The sequence below is a fragment of the Serinus canaria genome, chromosome 1 (genome assembly GCF_022539315.1).
Source record: "Serinus canaria isolate serCan28SL12 chromosome 1, serCan2020, whole genome shotgun sequence".
NCBI classification, from domain to species: Eukaryota; Metazoa; Chordata; class Aves; order Passeriformes; family Fringillidae; genus Serinus; species Serinus canaria.
In genome coordinates, this window is record NC_066313.1 from 73,411 (window position 1) to 94,020 (window position 20,610).

General features: G+C 44.8%; 1 protein-coding gene across 7 annotated transcripts in view; it reads right to left on the reverse strand.

Moving 5' to 3' along the window:
- Nucleotides 1-212: 212 nt before the first annotated feature.
- The window catches only part of EVA1C (eva-1 homolog C), a 41,261-nt gene continuing 20,863 nt past the window's right edge, over nucleotides 213-20,610 (reverse strand). For 6 of the 7 annotated variants that reach the window (XM_050975209.1, XM_050975203.1, XM_050975211.1 and 3 more), the window contains 7 exons: nucleotides 19,396-19,592; nucleotides 15,948-16,071; nucleotides 12,855-13,007; nucleotides 5,512-5,655; nucleotides 2,176-2,247; nucleotides 1,442-1,534; nucleotides 213-638 (listed from right to left, as the gene is read on the reverse strand). In XM_050975209.1, the coding sequence (XP_050831166.1) occupies nucleotides 238-638; nucleotides 1,442-1,534; nucleotides 2,176-2,247; nucleotides 5,512-5,655; nucleotides 12,855-13,007; nucleotides 15,948-16,071; nucleotides 19,396-19,467 (1,059 nt within the window). In that variant the 5' untranslated portion in view covers nucleotides 19,468-19,592 and the 3' untranslated portion in view covers nucleotides 213-237. The remainder of the gene's footprint in view (nucleotides 639-1,441; nucleotides 1,535-2,175; nucleotides 2,248-5,511; nucleotides 5,656-12,854; nucleotides 13,008-15,947; nucleotides 16,072-19,395; nucleotides 19,593-20,610) is intronic. The other variant, XM_018908075.3, reaches the window with a different exon arrangement.

Here is a 20,610-nt window from a genome sequence, read left to right on the forward strand (position 1 = left end):
TTTGGCAGTTACAGTGAAACTGTAAGTTACAGTGAAAAGTAATCTGTACCATGAGTGAAAATTGTAGAGTGTTTCTCACAGAAGGATTTCTAGACAGTCAAGGGTATGAAACCCTCTTTTTATTGTATATATTTCTATTTTACAAATAATTATATTCACTGATACAAATGTTCCTTCACAGAAGGTACATTTTTTCTTTTTTAAAAAAGGGGTAGAGTGACATCCAAAATAAGCCATTTATTGTTCATTAATATAAAATGTATTCATATTTCTAGGGGGTGTCATATCCAAGCCACTGTTCATCCAAATTTCCTGTATGATCTGCTCCCTGCGCTCAATCCTTTCGGCCAGTTCCGCTGCCTCTGCCGAGTTATAACCTGAGTAAGAAGGTCTGTAAAGTCCGTCTGTCTCATCCTGGGTGTTTGAAAGGGAGGAATCCTCCCCCTCCTCTTCCTCTTCCTCCTCCTGTGCGCTGCTCCTGTAGGCTCTGGCACGCTGTGGCACCAGCTGATCCCTCTTCCTGTGCAGTTTCTGGATGTCACTAGGACACAACACGCAGATCACTAAGGCACACAGCGTGAAGATTAACCCCACACAAACGCTGGACACAAACAGGAGAGCGACTCTTTCAGGGTGATCTGCAGGCAAGAAAGCCAGGCCTTAATCACTGTACGACCTGCCAAGGCTGGTTACAAACCCCCAGCAGCCATTCCCAAGTGTTCCGTAGCCACAGGGCACCCAAATGTCCTGACACTCACAGCCAACCCTGCCAGCTCTGCCTCTCCAACTGCTGGGCAAAAATCCATTCTGGTTATAACACTGTAAAATTACAACATGACCCCAGCCCTTTATGAGCAGCTCAGGTCTGTTGTCAACCAGCTACCAGAGCTCTGCACACCTTGTTTGGTCTTTCCAGCCATGCTGCCAAAACAAACATGAGGCATGAGAAGAGGGACTGGGCTCTGCAGGGCCTCGGCAGCATCTCCAGGCCAGGCTGAGGAGGGAGCACTTTTCTTCCTTTGCACTTAATCACAGAACCTGCTTCATCTCACAGCAGAGAAGGTTGGTTTGGGACGGCTTTTTCCTTTTTTTTCTTACTCCTTGATGATCCATGTATGTATGCAACCCAACATTTCCAAAGATGGGTGTCTCCAGTGCTCTCACGGGTCAGGGCCAGGTTTTCAAAAGTACTGAACAACCAACAGTCCCAATCAAAAATTTAAAAATATCTTTGCTGCAGTTGCTAAGAGAGTTTGAATTCTTCAAGGCAAGGAATATTCCCTAATTATCAACTATGCTGGGGTTGTCTCATCCACAAGATTGTTATGATACTGTAATAGAGGTCATTACCATAAACATGGGATGACTAGTTATAACCTTTGGAGTTGATCCCCCCTTTTCCCACAATGCCACAATCCAGTCAGCCAAACAATTTTCCTACCTCTAATGTATGCGAATGTAGCCAAGTAGTTAGAGCTAACAATAGTTCCACCTTTCTTTGGAAGTCTGGATTCCCTTGGATCAAGGTCGACACCTGTGACACGAGGAGGTAAAGCAAATTCAATGAAGCTACTAAACTGATGTTCACCCAGTAACTTTCCAGCTAACAAGTCCACCCAAAACACAGGCAGGCCAGCGCTGTGCTGAAGGAGCTGCAGAACACTAGACCAAACAATGGTTGGTAAGTTAAATAAAGTAGAAATAACAAAATATTGAAAATATCAAACATCTAGAAAATGGCAAATTCATTTAAAAGAGTCTATTGCCAAGAGGAACCCCTTGTACCTATTCCCATTGGGGTTTCTGAAGTAATTTTACTTCGTGAAGCTTCACAGTTCTCCAATGGCCTTCCCAGCCCAACCAGGCCATGTGCTCCTGTTACTGGGGACACACATCAGCCTCATCCTTAACTTTGTGGCCTTGAAGAAGAGCTGGTGTTGGCATAACTTGTAAAAGATTCTCCACCCTGAAACAGCTACAGTTTCACTTTTACTCTTCCCAGCATGCTGGCTCTGGGCAGCTGGACAGGTCACTCTTCCCGCAGCTTTGCTGGGACTGCAGGACTGTGTTCACATCCCACTCCTGGCCTGTCCTCTGCTCTCCAATGGGAAGAGCAGCTCTTTCAGAAGGGTTTCTACTACGTCATCCCAAACCTGTGTCTGTGCTGGTACATACCATCGTTCTGTTTGATGGAAGACTTGTTATCAGGGACCAGGGGGTTGACTGCTGTGAGGATAAATTTAGGAACTGCAGAGACAAGAGATAAATTGTGTTCTGTTAGTTTTAAGAACCCTCTCCCCAGTTAATTACAAATCCCACTGCTAACCCTGGGTTTGTTAACTGGGTTTCTGACCCAGTGGTGGTATTGAAGGTTGGACTTGATCTTGGAGGTCTTTTCCAGCGTTAACGACTGTGTGGTTCGTGCAAAGTCAGGGCAGCTCTGGGCCTGTGACTGGATTCACACCAGCCTGCTCCAGGAACATCAGTGCATCTCCACACAGCCTGGCAACCTGCCCCTTGCTTTCAGCCCCTCAGGGGTGTGCCAGCCAGTGGATGGAGACAAAACTGGCCTCTAAATTCAGCATAAACTGGGCTACAGCCCAATGCTGAGTTGCATCTAGGTACTGTGTTTGGATGAGGATAATTCACGGTCATGCTAAGATAAAGGTTGAAGTCTTGTGCGATGTCATTTGTGAAGCTTCTGAGACGGACAGTTGCTGAGGAAGGTGGGGAGGATGGGAATAAATGAGCTGCATCTTTCTCATTTCATTATTTTATTCCCTTGATAAGTGTTCACAGTCTTCTTCAAATAATTAAAAGAAGTACAAGCAGGTGCATGGTACAGGCATTGAGAGTTCACATATTCTGTAATGGATGAATGGGCCCTTCAGCCACCCAGATCTTGGCACCTGTTCCTGTACTATGTGAAAGCTGATTGATTGATTGATTTTTCAAACCGACGTGGAGGGTAAAAAAGGAAGAAATTTCAAGTACGACACTCACCTCTGTCCCTCATAGAAACATTCGCCAAGAAATAGTGTTGAGAGAGTTAAATGGAACAGAGGAGACTGAGGTTTGCAGCTTAGCATAGTTTTCACTTGGAAAACAACTAAAAATAGCACTTCTTTCTCAGCAGAACTTTTCTTTCTGTGTGGGCTCAAAGTCAGAGCTGTTTCCTTTCCTGATGAAGGAATCTGGGAGTCTTAGCTTCTGTTTGCAGTGGAAGGCCAACAGATACAGGGGTAAATAAGCTCATTTCTGTTTTGTCTTGTACCTCGTGGTAGTTTGTAGCTGTTTTTCAGAGGCAGAATACTTTCCTTGGCGTGTGGGGCAGACAGGGAGCAGGATTGTTTCCAGCCTGCAGTCTGCATTTGCAGGCCTGGCTGTTCTGAACAACATGCTTGTGTGGTGAACAACATCCTGGGAGAATGCACCTTCTCCAGTGCAAAGCTCCTCTCCTGGGGCCTGGGACTCCTCCCCCTGTGCTGATGTTGCTCCTCCTAGGGGGAGCTTCCCAGGGCTTCACTTGCTCTTTTCCCCTGTGCCATTCAAATATTTATTGCAGGGGAATGTTTAATTCAAAATGGCATGGACAGAAAGAACCCCTGGCTGCTTGCATTGCTTGTTTTCATTATGGTGCCTTTCAGATGCAAGGACTTTAACTGGTATAGGCCACATGAGGTCACTGAACAGAACAGCGGTGACCAGGATAAGAATTTTTATTAAGATAATCACATCTGTATTACAACTTGTGCCAGCACTACTTTGGCAAGTAGGAGTCAGTCACTTCCTGCAGCCCACAAAGGGACTCTGGCAGCCAGGGAGTGCAATACACCACGGGGCTGCAGGAGCCTTCTTTCCTGAGAGAGGATGCCCTGATCCTGAAGTGCAGGCTCAGCAAGAGCCAGGAGGTCTCACCTGGTGCAGACAGGAGCTGATGGTGAGCAGATCACTGGGGGCACTGAGACTTCAAGAAACCAGCACCTCCTAGCTCCTGGCATGTTTTTGCTGTCAGGAATGAACTGTAAGTCTAAGAATGCAGCCAGATATGCTACCCCTAAACAGCTGCTGACCACTGGGTGGGGAGTATTTCACACTCCTGACCATGGCAGAAATACTTTGAAGTGTGGCACAGCCCTGAGAACAAAACTGCTCTGCTCTGTTGAGTTCCTGTCACTACAGGGGCAGATCTATTTGCATCATCTTAGGAAGCACCCGATTAACAGGTATCCTCTAGTGAGGAGAATGAATGTGAATGAAAACTGTCATTCTGGAATATTCTTCCCATGTTCATTAGATGATCTGTAAAGTAATCGGATCAGCAAATCATTGGCTAATGCTTCAGACTGCACAGCCCAGTAAGATTTGGCAGAAGAAAAACTCTTCCAAATGTGCCAGCAACACAATAGAACACTATTTGTTACCCACGTGTTTTTGCAAAACCACATCCCTAAATAACAGAATGCATAATTCCAGTGCAAACAAACTCACAAACAAACTCACTCTGCTTTTCTGGTGCACAGACACAGAAAGAGGAATGACTTCTTGTAATTATGCTCATGCTAATTAGAGAGAATTACATTAGCTCATTCATAAAGGCAGCTACACAATAATATAATGTATCGGTCCAATGGCAGATTCCCAGATTTCTCCAATAATAGGAAGGTGAATTACTGCACCACCTTTCACAGCTGACAAACCGATACCTGGGGAGACTGAAAATCTTGTGGGGCTTATTTTCCTCTGATCTTCAGGTAGAAGTGATCTGGCCATCAGTCTCACACTGTTGTTCTTAAAAGCATGTCTCAGGTAACCTGTGCCTTTTGACCGCTGCTCACTAGGGGTGCAGCCAAAGGACTCTGTAGTATGGACCTGTGGAGCTGCTCCTATTGAAGTATTTTAGGGAATTCTGCTTGCCTCTTATGAAATTATATTAATCTATAGCAAACAATATGGAAAACTGTTCCCTCTTGTCTGAGGGAAGAGCTGAAGTACTTTTCAGTCCTGCAATGGATGTATAATCTCAAACCTTTACTTTTCATAAACCTTCACTTCCTTTTCCATGAAAAAGGAAACCTCTCAGTGAGGGAGAAGCTGTAGATGTGCTCATGTGAATCAGGTTTCAGGACTGGGCTTGTACACAGTGCTTCAGTTATGCTGGACTGTTTTACCTGCACTGATGCCAGGCAATGCCAGTTTATTTTTCCCAGTTCTGTTGCAGGTGAGCTCTGTGGAACAAATCTTGATAGTATTTCTCAAAAATATTGAACTACACAGCTGATATTTTATGGTTGGTTGCATTTTTAATAGCAAAAAACCCTTAATGCCAGAGTCTTTGTTAGGTGCCTCTGTGCCCGGGGGGTTGTTCACCTATTTTGTACGGCTGTGTCACAAACTTCCTGTGTTAAAGGGAAATGGATATTTAGGAAGGCTCAGTGCCCACAGGTGGACATGTATGTGTCTCTGCAAGCAGAAATGAGGCCTTGAAAATTATTGTGCATTTGCTCTTACCACATGCATAGCTGACATTTAGGTATTTTGTCACTCCAGGTAGGCACGGACTTCCAAAATCCCGGCTAGTGACAACGATTTTGCATCTCTGTTTCCCATAGCACCTTTTTGATAACACTTCCAGAGCTGAGTAAGACAAACAGTCTGAAAGAAAAAATACACACAATAAATATACAACACCCTGGTGTTATCTGAAATGAGAGCTGCTAGATGCATGACTAGAGATACAAATCTGTACCTGATCTCAGGTGTGACTTTGCCTTAACAGGACTTCAGGGTTAAATATTAAGATTTGTCAGTGCAAGGAAGTCAGCTGCAATAAAAATGTGAACTTGCAGCGAGATAACTCTCCCATGTTGCCTTACAGGTGCATACTAAGGGCGCAGAAAGAGTCTTATCAAGCTCCAAACAGGTGCCCAATGTAAGGTCTCAGTGTTCCATTCAGGATGTGTTGGAAAAATTAGCACATCCAAGTAGCTCTCCATCTATGCCATCTCAAAGCTAGAGAGATGAAATGCTGTCTCCAAGTCTGTTTCTCGGCCCTGGGTTACTGAGATGAGTCAACTGGATATCCAAGTTCAGTTCAAGTCAGGTGAGATCAGTTTTTATGTGTTGCAACAGCTCAGGTTACAGGGAAGTTCAGGGTATTAAAAAGTAGCTTTTGGTTTACTATGAAGAGGTCAAAATGGGCTCAATATTTAACCAGGGAAACATGTGGCTTCCAATAATGGGTTTGGCACTGGAGCTGAAATTATTTGAGTGGGAAAGTGTGTGAGTCACACTCTGCTTTTAAAAAAAAAGAACATCTCTAAATGTGATTAAGTTCTCTGTATCCACATGAGCAAAACTCCAAGCCACAAAGCAAAAAACACCCCGTAGTCTTTGTTTCTAAACAGAGGATGCAGAAAGGACAAGTTTGGAGAAAGTAATACTTCTCTGAGTATTTTTGCATCACCCCACACACTGCAGCTTTCTGTGTATGACAGATATGTTTCCCTCCAAGCTTCTGAGGCAAGGGGCTCTAAAGGTCTGAGATGTCATTCTTTGAGGATTAAAATAGTGCCTACAATAAAGGATGGCCTCCAGACACCTGCCAACTGCAGAAGCTCATTTGTGCCTCTGTAGAGGAAGGACAAACACTGTTTGCAAAGATACTCCAAAGGTTCCCCGACTCTGTTTGAACGTAAGAGAAGGTTTGAGACTGAGTTCTTGACATTTAATGTTTGAAAATGGGGCAGATTTGGGTTTTTTTGAGTTAACTCCCTGACACCAGTACTAAATAAGTCATACACCTGGGCAGAGCCATCAGGAGATACAGGGCTGATCTGTCTGGCAAAGGGCTTGTGGGTTGCTTTGGACATGGATTTTAGGACAGGGCTCTTTGACTTTTCAGAGACCTAAAATCCTAATACCTGTGTGTTCTAAGAGAGTGCTGGGAAGGCAGGGAAGGGCTGACCTAAAGAATTGAGAAGTTCTGATTAAGTAACTCAGCAGTTTTAGTTTCCCTCCCTGGCAATTCCAGGTGAGGAAGCATATATTTGGATGGATGTTTTAGGCTTACTTTGGCAAATACAAAACCAACTGGAGAGTATCAGGAGGAGTTGTCGAGTGATTCATAAATTATTAGACTGGGAACACAAAAGCAAAGTGGCAAACTGAATTATGTTTTCCATAGAATTTCCTGCACTGGGAGCTAGTCTTGGTGCCTTATAAAACCAGGAGGATGCTGTGCTGATGGTTTTCTACATATTCAGTGATACGGCAAGTATATGTATAATTTTGCCTTTGCTCATGTTTCTGTGGGACTTAATAGCTTCTTATCATCTCTGTCCATGTTGGATTTGGCTCCTCTACCTCAGGAGCCAGTCATCATATGCCTGCAGGTTCTTGGCAGGCCAGTTTTTGGAGAACCTCCCAAGGCTTGCCTGGTGTCACAGGTGAGTAAATGCAAACCGTGGCCTGTTTCTTCTGCAGGACAGGACAGACATTACCTGAAAGTGTTATAACGTAAAAAAACTTACTTAAACTTCTTGCATTCTGAAAAGGTTTTGGGTTTCAGTGATTTAATGAAAAATCCTGTCTGGTTTACATGTGGCCTTGCTACCTTCCCAGCAGTTCTATGATGGGATTTACTTGAATAAGTTACCCTGCTCCTGGTCAAACACCTTATTCCAGTGACTGAATGAGGGCTGTGTTTTGAGTAAAGGAATCCCATGGAATGGCCCCAGAGAAACCATGAACTGGGAGATGAACATAAATACACAATGTGGCTTCTTTTCTGACTAGGTGCTTTCTGATCTACACAGATATCCCTGGGGCTTGTTAGACTGGTACCATACATTTTCAATAACCTGCCTCTGGAATGTCACATTCCCAGAGTGCTAAAAGGCTGGTGGCGTCCAGCGGTGGCGGACAAGGCAGCAATGTGTGGCTGGGAAAACTCTCCATTCTCCATGCCTTTCTCCCAAAGCTGCTTGTTGCACACCAAGGCTGTCGGTGGATCTTTTGTACCGGACACTGCTATGGATGGCACGGGGATACGGGTGTCAAGACGAGGTTCTTAATGCAGTAATAAAGTACCCAGTCTGACTGCAGCTATTTAATAGCTGGAGCAGAAAGCCTTGTTTCTGGAGGAAAGGCTCTTTCAGCTCCCTAATTAGCTTTGTTTTGGAAAGTTTTGGCATGCAAATGACATGCCATAAATCACACAGGCTTTAATGAGAAGTAATTTGTCTTCTGGTTTCTTAAAGCTGCTCTCAATTCAGACAGAAGGAGCTTTCCCTCCCTTTCTTTCCACCCTGCCACACAAAACCTGCAGGTGATGGAGCATCTTGTGCCTGTCTCACCCTCTCCAACTGCTTCCAGCTGCTTTCATCCCCAACTGCTCCTTACACTGCTTTATGTGTTCTGGGCTGTACCCACACACAGAAGAATAAGGAGCTCGCTTTTAAAATCAACTGAAAGCAAAGATTTCACACCTCCAAATCAGGATGGCTTGTGCTTTGTGGAGCCCAGATATCAGCTGTGGGGACATGAACTGACGAGGGGAAACTGTGGAGTTTGGAGCAAGCTGAGGCTGCAGACTCCTAAAGAAAGCTGCTGAAATAATATGGTAATTTATGCAAGAGCATTGCACATAGGGTCCGCCTGTGCATCAGAAAAGGGCCACTCAAACTGCTGATTCCAGCACAAACACACAATGTGATCAGCAGCACTTTTGTACAAAAAAACCCCAAACTTGGTGTCTCTCTCCTCCTTGCACATGCGTGTGCAGAGTGGGGGGTCCACCCCACCAAACACCGAGGGCAGGAGATAAGAGTGGCTCTCCATTTCCTGACAGCAGGAACCAGACTCCCTGCTCCTGCACGTGCACAGGCAGGAGTTCCTTGGCTCCTTTTAGACTTGAGGGCCGAGTGTACTTTTCCAAACCTTTCACAAATGTGAGCCATGAAAAAAATAGACCCAAGAAACCCCCGAACAGCTGGTAAAGAAAACATTAGTGGTTGAAGGGATGTGTGTCTCAGCGTGCTCCAAGCAACTTCCACCAGCAAAATCTGATCTTCCCTGTTCATCTCAGAGGAGTTATTTGGACTCTAAAAATGGTGGCTGGTCTCTTCCTCCCTTCAAATAATCACTCCTCATCCTGCTGCTGCACTGAAAACCTCTTCTTTTAAGGGAGTTTTGTCTTGACAACATTCACTGGGGCAAAAGGGTGCCATGGCTCCTACTGGCACTCTTAGGGCCCGAAGCACCTATTTAGCTTCTCAGTTTGCTTGGGCTGGCAGAGGCAAGGACCTTTTCATAGCTGATGTCTGCACGTAGAGAGAGCTGACTTATGGGATTTTGTGGTAGAAGGAAAATTGAACTGTTTTATCCTAACTTTTGCATCCACAAAATTCATTTTATTCCTGTCTCCCGTGCCCAAAGTGTCAAGGCAGTGTGGAAACATTTCCAGATCTGCTTAAGCTGCTTGTACCTTCACTGCTGTTACTTCTGCTCTCAAGAGACCTTCCCAGGGGACAGGCTCACACCAGGCAAAGAGTACATCTTTTAGTAAGAGACAGAAACCAAAAGCTTTTCCATCAGTCAGTGAATAAAAGGCCCTTTGAATTGGCTACAATATCCAAGCAAGCAAACAAACAAAAATAATCACAGCATCAGAGAATCCTGTTCCATTAAAAAAATCATGACACCTGGTTGGACTGGAAGGAACCTTCAGGATTTTGAAAATCCCCCTAGCTTGACTTTCTTACCCCTTCTTCTTACCTGAATTCCATTGGGAATAAAGAGGAGTCTAGGCAAAGCCCAACCCCAGGGTATGTCTTGGCACAGTGCAAGCTGTGATGGGAGTTTGTGAATTCTCCACTTCCCCTCTCAACCCTCCAAAAGTGGGACCAGGTAAAGGAGAGGGGAGTACTGGAAAGAACCCCACCTTCCAGCAATGAGAACCGTGACAGGGGTGTAATTCAGGGCTCTGCTGGCCACTGGTGCTTGAGGGAACATACATCTGACCAGCCAATGTGCATCCAGAGGAATTTCTGGGAAGGATTTTGCAATGTTCTGGCTTGCAAGTTGAATCTAAAGAAAATCCGCTACCAAGCCTTCTTTCAAGTATTTTCATGTATTAACAAGAGAAATTTATTATTTGAGAGGTGTTTGTTGACCTGAATCTTCCTGGTGCTCTCTATGGTAACCTGTTCTGGCACAATTCTTTAACTTTTTCTGACCAATAAATTTTCTGTTTCCTCATGCACATGTTAGTACAAATACAAAAGAGATAATGGGTCAGAAAAGGCAGCAATTCTCACAGGAACAGACTGCTATGGTTTCCTGCTTTGGTGCTGGGCACAATGGATTCCTCTAGGCAGAACCATCTGCTACAGAACCACACCCAGAATTTTCTCGTCAAGTTTTTGATAGTCTTAGTAAAACAGGAAAGTCGCTTGCTGGAAATTCTGTACAGGCTTAACAGTGCCAGGCATTTGGACAGCTGCAGGAGCTGGCTTTTACATCAAACTGGCTCAGAAAACCAGCTGCATGAGTAGGTACTCATGCTAAATGTGGAAGGTGAGGCTCAGGGTCCTACAAGTGCTCAAGGCCACACAGATACCTCCCACAGCAGAGATGGATTTTTATAGTTTATTTTCTATATGGAAAAGAGCCTTTATGCCAAAGAAATGTTATGTTTTCCTGGGTTCCCTTTGAAGCAAAGCTTTGAAAATCTGTCAGCTGATTTGACAGGTGGTTCACAGAAAAGTGATGCTTGAGAACACATCTGTCCCAGCCCAAAGCTGCTGTCTGTCACTGCTGTCACACATATCAGCAGGTAGCCAAGATCTCGAGGAGCATCCCATTCAATACCCAGCACACCTGGCAGGACCCTATCAGGTATGGACAGATGCAAAACTTTTGAGCTCACCAGACACTTTCTGGGCCTGTCATTAGGACCTGTGGGTAACTTTTCTTCTGCACAGTGCTAAAAAAATCCCCTCACAGTTTCTCTGAGATGCAGTGAAAGAACTGGAATGGCTTGAGCGCTGCCCTTAGGCTGAGTTGCACCAGTGTGAGCAGAAACAATAATGGATGTGTGTAGGAGCCAATTCAGCTGTTGGTACAAACACAAATGGGTACATGGGTTCTGATTCAGGAGGGAAGAGCTGTCTCAAGTCATTACATTCAAATTACCATTGTTTTCTCTGAGAGAAAGGTACGCAGTCATTGCAGAAATCTAATCATGCACCCACTCACATCTGTAGGTGCTTAAACAACCACACAAATAAGATTCAGGCTTGAGACAGATCTGGAGCCAGCTGGGTCTGGCCCTTAAGTGCCAAGTCTTCTGTGATACTGTGATAACTGAATGTGAACTCCCAGGCCACACAGGGGCTTTTGGAAATTCCAACAGAATTCCTGTAGAAAGTCCCTGGTACCACACAGAAGAGGCCAAGCACTTCCGTTACAAGGATCTACCTTCTTAGATCTACTTTGCGTTTATCTCAGGTTGTATGCTCTCTTCTACTCCTACTGCCCTAGGCTGCTTTACATAGCACAGAACCAGTACCAGCCAGGGTGTTGCTGCACAGGTGATTCTACACAGGGGCCACAGCAGAGCTTGTTGCTGTTGCAAATTCTTTATCCTGGGAAACTTTATCCATTAGGGAAGGTTTGCAGAATTCTCATCTGTGGACTGCGAGTGCTGACATTTGAGGCAAGGGAGTGATTTTGAGAGGTCAGTGAAGTGCAAGACGTGAGTGTGGTGACAGCCTCTCTTGATCAGAGAGGCTCTGCCCTGCCTTGTGTCACCTGTTAATGCCACTGTCATAAGGGGTGTGGGGGCCTGCCAGAGACCTGCTAAGATGTTTTCTTCACAGAACAGACGGGCACAGCTAAGTCTGTGTGAAGGCCCAAGAGAGCCGGTGTGAAACACAGACCTGGCAATATTAAATGGATTCTTGTCTAAGAACAGATTGCAATTTTCAGCCATTAAATTTTTAATAGTATCTATGTAACCAAATAGAAACATTGGCTTGCAGGCAAAGGCTCTTAAGATTAATTATTGATCTCTTCTTGATGTTCAGAGATGCTTCTCATAGGCAACATGTAAAGTATGTTTCTTAGGAGCAATGTTAAGCCTTTGCACAAGGCTGGTGTCAGTCATGCAAGCCCTTCCCTGTGTAGTACCAAGGAGTTTGAACAGCACACTCATCTCGTGTTGACCTTCTCATGGTGTGAAAAGTTACCTTCATGCCCTTGGTGTCACCACTGAACCTATTATTCAGTTTAGTTCTAGGTACACTGGACATTCCTGACTTGGTGCCAGACAGAAGTCCCAGGTACATTTAACTTCCCAGTGTGCCACCACAGCCTTGGGCTGTGGTCATATAACAGCATCTAAAGAATGGCCCTGCCCCAGGGGCCCTCTCTGTACAGTCTGCAGCTAATGCAGACAGGCACAAACAGGTATCAGAGAGGAAGGAGCAGTAAGAGACAGCATCATGACAGTGGAGTCACCTGGTCATTGTCAGAAGCTGGAGGAAGAAGAGAGACAAACATATTTATTATATGTCACCTAAATTCAAGGCAGGCAAGGGAACTAATTTTTGATGCTACTCATACTAAGAACTGATTAACTATATGAAAATTCATTACTTTGCTGCATTTCTCACTCTATGTTTGTCCCTCATATTGGGCAATTTGTTTGAGTTTCAGAAATAATCTCTCTCACTTTTCCATCCCAGATGCTTTCAAAACCATTGCTCTTGCAGCTGAAGTTTCTCCCCACCTGTGTTCTCTGCTGCCTGTGCTCCTGCCTAGAGAAGTCCCTCAGTGGTGCCCAGACATACCAAAGGGGGGTGTGTGCTCCGCCTTTGTTGAGCAGACGCTCTCCTCGTGTGCCCATCTGCCGTAGGTGGCCGAGTAGATGATAAGGAACTTGGATTCCTGACAGTGGAGCTTCAGTTCCTGGTTTTCACATGCTGATTTGGTTTTGTATTCAGCTAAAGTAGAAGCAAACAGCAATATGATAGCGTGAGGCAATTTAAATAGCAGGGCTGTTAATAGCAAACAGCAGCAGGACACAAACCAGCTTTCCTGCAAATGCTGTTGCAAGTGACACGTGGCACCTGTACAGCTAGACACAAAATCAAGAGCAGAGTGCTTCTTCCAAATGAATTGTGCCCAAGTGACTGTCTAGAGCCTGTGGCTCCATCTTGAACAGAACAGAAAACCCTAATTTTGCCAATCTCCTTTCCCAGTGAAACAGGCTCCCTGCTTTCCTGGCTTTCTTTCCACTCCTGCTCAACAAGAGAAGCTTCACCCTTCCCTTTTGTCTCTCCTGGGGACACTACAGGTTGTCTCTCCTGGGTTGCACTCTACAGGTGCCTCAGTCAGGGGCAGTGCTGGGCGAGGTACAAACAATGGCAGGACAAAAGGGCAGGACACAAGGCCAGGTCCCCATCCCAAGCCACACAGTGCTCTCAGCTCTATCTGCACTGCTCCACCAAGGTCACTGGGTTTCCCTGGGCAGCACTACCCAGCAAGGGCTCATTTCAAAGTCTGGCTGGCAAAGTGGTGTGAATTAGGAACTAAAAAAATCCCCTCATCCCTTGCTCAGCTGGCAGAGGCAGCACCCTCAGCAGAGGTGGGGAAGGCACTGAGCTCATCTTCATGGCTTATCCCTCCCAGGGTACCCCTTTAAATCTGCCTCCTGGCCAACAGGGCTCTTTCTGGCCTAAGCAGCCGCTCTGCTGGTGGCACTCTACTTTCTCAAGTCTTTCTGGTTGAGCTGTGATGCCAAACCTTCTTATGGCAGATAAGGTCAGGGAGAAGAGTTTATTCTCCCCCATTTTTTTTGTCCTCAAAAATGTGAAAACAGGAAAAGGAGATTCCTGAGCTGAGCAGAAGAAAAGTGAAACCTTATTGTTAGCCAGTGGTGCCCCTGTGAGTGGAGGGTGGATGCTGGTTCTTTGGGAATTGGAGAGAGAAAAACCTCCCATCTACTCATGAATGAAAACACTATTGTTTCATCCAGAACAGAACAGATAAAATAATGGGTTAATGTTCTTGGTAACAGTCTGGTTTTTTTTCCATTCGAGCTCATCAACAGCCACATGCTTAAGTGTAAAAAGGAGTGATTTTGAAAAGTATTTTGAAAACATTTTTTGAAACATTTTGAAAAATACGTGACTGACTGCAGGTTGTGACTTCTCTAGAAGCACCTGCCACACTGTGCACACATAAACAGGCCAAAACCCTGGGGTCTGTGCCCAAGGACTGACAGCCTGCAGCTGGACTCTGAGTTTGCCTGGCTGTGCTGGAGAGGCTGTGGAAGTACATATAACCCCACGAGGTATCAGACAAGGAGAAGAGTCCAACAGGAACCTCTGCAAAGACACAGCAGCAATAATTCTAAATAGGTGAAAAACCAAGGGATTTAGGCAACTGCTTCAGTGCCCACTCAAAGGCAAGGAGACTGCACAATATACCTGAAGTTATCCTGAAGGGATTTCCTGAGTAAGGATGTTTTCCATTACCAAGACTAACAATATCAGTATCTTACCTACAAATATAAATTTCCTGTCACTAGAAATCATGTCATTTGCACTGGAATTGGACTATTCCTCAATTCTTAAGGCAGCAGCTGCTGTTGAATACACTTTTGACCAGCTTTTTAAAAATTCAGATCACAGAAAATACTATATACTCAAAGAAGCTCATATCCCATGGGAAAAAATATTGAGCAGCTTCTGAAAGTAATAAACAGGATCCCAATTCACTTTTGATTGGCAAAAAGAGATTTCTAATGACACAGACACTGCTATGATATTCAAATCCATCTACTATTAATAATGGACTATTAATCTACTATTGATAATTGCAATATAAAAAAAAATTAAACTATTGATATAATACAACAGATAATGAAAATTTTAAATTTCAGGCATTTTTCCCCCCTAATGATTGGCCCACTGTATCTCCCTGGGAGTTCTTGAGTCAGTGCTTCACCAAAGGTAACATCTGCCTCCTCCATCCATCTCTCTGCTCTGACTTCCACTTTCCGTTGTGAGCCGGCCCTTCAGTTTGCTTGCCACCTACTCCTGTTCTACCACTGCTATCTGTCTTAGTGCTCTGATCGAAGAAAACCCTTTAGTGCTTTCTCTAAGGTTGGTATTTCTGTGTTGGCTGGTGAACCTACCCATGAATCATCATTCAGCTGTTTTCTTTGGGACCCACTTTAGCCACACCGGGAAAGAGCTGAGCCCCCAGGCTACTGGAGCTTGTTCTCACATACCATAGCAACAATGAGAACGATTAAAAACCACCAATAAAGGAAACCTCATGAGGATTATCTTAATCGTTCTTCCCCTTTCTCATGTTTACAAAGTGGATTCTCTTTGAGGCAGGATTTGTCCCTTCACATATCAGCATCGAATACCTGCACAGAGCACAGCTGATTCTACAATAAAAGCCCCTAACCAAGTCAGCACATGTATCTTCTGGCCATTATTCCATAAACAGGAGGTATTTCTGAATCTTTGAAAGCTTTGGAGCCAGTTTCTTAGTATTTTTTGCAGATTCCTTCCTAGGATACCTTCTTCATTTGATCCTTAGCCCAAGCATCTGGTTTTGCTGTTCAGCTCTTTATAATATAACATTATCACTGCTATCTCACTAAAAATAATTTCCATTACATTTTCTCTTTCTAGTCTGATGTCTGACATCTGCCAAGCTACACTGGTCATTAAACTGGCAGCAAGCACCCTGAAGCTGCAAACACAATAGAGAGCTAAGGTAAAGTAGAAAATAACAATTTGTTATCAATCCAGGAGCCCCAGAACCTCACATGGATTTATGCAAAGCCTTGTGCAGTGGCATTTTAACCAAAACAAGCAACAAAACACGCAGAAAAACACATTTGCCTGATAAAGATTACTTACTAGGTTTGCATTTAAAGGAGACAAGGAGGAATTTAGTGGTTCCTGGACACAGATCAGGCCCAAAAACCCGACTATTGACAAGGAGTTGGCAGGATCTCAGGTTTTGGCATTCATCCAGTACTTTCTAGAACAATGGGCAAAAAGGATAGTCTTGACAACAAGGTATGAAGCTATACAGCAATGAAAACACTTAGTTGTACTTTGTTCTACACAGGAGAGAAATCACAACTTTTTGGCTATAAACATGCAAGAAACATCTGCATCATTGGATCTAGGCCATAGCTCTACTGGGCTTGGAGTCATGGCCAACTTTATGGGAACCCATTCATCACAGCCACACTCACAGCAAATGAGGATGTTACCAACTTGTTGTTTGTCACTTTTCCCTCTGCCAAGCTGTCCTGAGTGCCACCACAGCCTCGATGGTGCAGAGACCAGAGCACGTGGAAACACACAAAGCCCCCAGCTGTCTCACTGGCATACCTGAGGCACTCTTACACTCCTGGGCACATTTATGGGAGTTCAATGTCCAGGGAAAGCATGGCAACAAAAAAGGTGTCTTCTTAACCACTTCTTGATCTGCTTACATGTACCTGAACGTGCTCTGTAAATAATCTTCACCTGAAAGAGTTCTGACTAATGACAAGTACCAGTCAAGCTTTAAGCCATGTGTAGGACCCCCTGCTTAAGGGACACTTCCTTCTCGCTTGCAGTTACACACATTATCAGGGATTTACTTGACTTGCCACGAGCAAATTTCAGAATTGGTTTGATTGGATAGCACAGGTGTGCAATTCCATCCTCAGCCTCCTCGTCTTGTTTTGTGGGGTGTTTTTAATGCTGTTCTAAGGACATATCTACCCCAAATTTACTGGCCCAGCAATATATCCTGGTTCTTACAGTGCAGCTTCCCTGGGGTGGCAGCAGAGCGAGACCACAAGCAGGTCAGCAGTGTTATACACAAAGTGTTATGTGGACTCTCTCCCAGTCTGGCAAAAAAGGACTGAGTGCCTGTACAGCTCACACTGGTGCTCCCACTCCAGCTGTGCTCTTGGAACTGTAGCTGCAGAAAATATGAAGACAGTGCCAGGGCCAGTCTGTCCAGCTTTTAACACAGTCACAAGCCAAACACCTAAAAACACCCAGTTTAAATGCAGCAGTGTATTTAGGAAATTCTTATTTGCCTCCAAAACTCAGTTAAGAGAGGGCTTTTTTGACACTGTTTTTGGATAGTCTGTGTGGTTGCACACAGGATTCATGATGTTTAAAATCACAGCAGGCTGTGACAAACGAGGGCGTTATCTCCAGGTCACCCCACTCTTAACCAGAGTAACTGTAATAAACCATTCTGATAGTTTGAGGTAGTTGCTCAAAATGTATAGGAATTTTTGCTTTTTTTCTCATCAGAAGAGGTCTCAGTCATACCAAGAGACCAAATCACAAATTTACCACTGTGGTGGCACAAGCTGCATTCCTATTTCCAGGCTGAGAGAGTTGGCAGTGGCTGGATCTCTGTTGTCATCACTGGAAACCTTCCCTCCCAAGCAGCAATGACACACGTTGGCAGCACATTGCAGTGTCCTACAGCTCCCATTGGCAGGGGAAGAGGACACGCATCCAACACTTTTTCAGCATTAAATGCACTCTAAAGAGTTTAAAAGGGAAGGAAAGCACTGAAGACTTTATTTTATCAGTCAATTTTCCTTTTACAGAGTTGCAAGTCAAAAAAATAACTCCTCCTTAATTGGAACGGTTCTGGAAAGGACCAGTGAAACAGAGTTACATCTTTAGTAAATAGAGCTGTCCCCTGCTGAGTCACCTTCTGTTTGCACCTGAGCTGAATCATCTCCTGTGCATCTGTTTGTGTTTTCTCCTGCCTAATGCGAACAGCACTGTCATGATGCTGTGCAAAGCACGCAGCCACAAAGGCAAACAGTGATACTCAAAATAGCACCAGGCAGTCACTGTCTCGAGCCAGACCCAGCTTTGCAGAGAGCCCTGAGACAAGAGGTCTCTGTAATATGTGCCTGTGATGCTTCCTCCCAGCTACAGGGCATCATCTCAGCTGCCTGTGCAGACTGCAGATCCACTCCCAAAGGGAAGGGAAGGAGGGATGAGGTCACTGGCGCTCTTTTCTAAGAAATCAGTTTACAAGATATGTTCCTTCTCCTAAGAACTGGAACTCCTTGAGATGCGGAGCATTTGTATCTGACACAAATTCATGGCCTTGCCAAAATGCTTTCATGCCTTTGATCAGCCACAGTGCCCAAATGATGATGGTAGTTTATATAACAGTTACCCCATGCTGTGTTTATTATATTCAATGGAAAAAACTGCCCACGGAGATCTCACAAAGGCACTCACAAGCCCAAAATAATAGTTGGTGCCACTTTACTGCAGCCAGTAATATAACATTAAGGATGCATCTGGCCTGCTGTTTTTGGTGGAGAGATGTACTTTCACATGGCCCATAGGTCATGTCTGGAATGTCCTCAAAAATTGCAGTACATCATGGGTGAGCCACACTTACAAAATTGCCCTAATACTGTTTCTAGAGAGAGGATATTACTGCCAAACCACTTCATAATACCCTTCAACTCAGTAGTGGTGGGAACAGACATTCCTTGATGTCAAGAAGGATCGTGTGGCCTGCAGACAGAAATGTTGCAAACTCCATCAAAACTTCTCTAAGGCATTTACAAGTTTAAAAAAGAGAACATGTTCAGATTCCACTGACTACTCCTTTTTGCAAGGATTTACTGAATTTGAAATAACACTGGGTATTTTTCACTAAGATGAAACAAGCCTTTGACAGCAGGGTAAGTCAGACCTTGTTACAAAAGTCTCCACAGCAGAAAGTAATAACTGATGAAGTAAAAATCATTTTAAGCTATACTGAAGCAGGCCCAGCAAACAAGCCATAGGATGTTGCTGATACAAATCAGGTAGTCACAGAAATGCAGGAATCTGCAGAAATTCTTGGGATTTGCTGTTTAGCTGTTGCTGTGCCTTTTCAGTGAGGGAAGACAGGCATGAAACAAGCGAAATGCCAACCAGCATGTCATCTTACTAGCTGGATTTGTAACGGCCGTTCTGTCCAGTGCTTGTATCCTCCCCTGGGGTCAAGGAGGGCCTGTGTGAGAGATTAAGTCTGGTCAACTCAGTCATGACCAGCCCTTGAATGGAAAGGAGCGGACTATTTTGGGGAACTTTAGGAATGGGGTTTCCAAAGCCAGGTTCATCACAACGGAAGGCAATCTTCAAAGCTCTCACAATCCCATGGTAATACCCTGCTGTCCAGACAAACCCTTCCTGCTGTAACCCTTTAGGTGGAAAACTACCATAGCTACAGAGTTGTCTTGTTCCAGGTTGAGAACACTTGCACAGAAATGGCAGGGAAACCGTCAAGAACATCCTGTACCTTGAGAACCTTTACAACATGTGGTACCTGCAAAGAGGTGGGTGCCACGCAGTTCCTGGGCTCTGCCATGCTGGTTTCAGGCTCCCCAGCGCTGCACATGCGGGGGTCCTGCCCATAAAACGCTGACTGAACGCTGATGGTTGAGTGCCGAGGGCAGTGCAGGCTCAGGTGCTGCCCGTCGCAGGCATAGGCGGTGTGATTCTGCAGGAGCTTCGTTAGGTAACCTAGAAAATATTCAGCTCTGTTACAACTAGCACAGGAAATGACAAGCCCGTTAGATAATAAGAAAACCACAGTCAGTCTCCGGAAAGGGCATTGCAGTCAAGGTTATACGTCTGGCCTGCAGCCACCCAGTCTCTGAATGGGTGACCCCTGACGTGCTCGCAGCACCCTGGGCTGGGGACACGAGGTCTGGTGGCAGGGCGTGCGAGCCCTCCCAGCACTCCAGCAGGATGTGTTGTACGGACAATCCCTGGGCTCAGGCCCTTGCCAGTCCTGGCTGCTCACGGTCCCAGGGCGTGTCTGCAGCACTCAGAAGGGTATTGCTGGGTTTTCGGGGCCAGGTTCTTGCATTCCAGCTGCCTAAGGTATTCCTTATACGTCTTGTTAAAAGGATGTGCTGCACTTTTGGGCTCGTGGGCAGCTGTGTTTCACACACTCTTAAGTATAACAGAGGGGAAAAAAAAAAACCCCTTGCATTTTCTTGTGGGAACATTTCTTATTGTGGCTGAATCAGGGGCTTTTCTGTATCGTTAAAACAAAAACTCCTTTTCTCAAAGAAAATACTGAAAAAAAGTTCCCTCCTTTTAATTAATTAAAATTTGCCCTTAAAGTAAAATGTGCCATTTAATTTTCATACTTCTGCCCTTCATAAACTTTCCCCAAAGACAAGAGGTTTTCAAAAAAGTTTTTAAATAGAAACTTTAGTACTCCAAGCAAATGATAGGAAAATCATGTAATCATAGAATGGCCTGGGTTGGAAATCTCCTTAAAGATCTCCTAATTCCAACCCCCCTGCTACCTTCCACTAGAACAGATTGCTCAGAGCTCCATCCAGTCTGGCCTTGAACACTTCCAGGGATGGGTCAAACATGTCAGTTCTCTGGCATGTTTTCCAGCTCCAGCTGTGCATCTGGATAGCGAAAATCAGCTTCCCTGTCAGTTATTAAGTCTGGAGGGAGGAGAAGCCTGCTCCATTGTTATCTTTACTGTTCCCTGTCTAGAGCCCAGGGGAGGACAGGA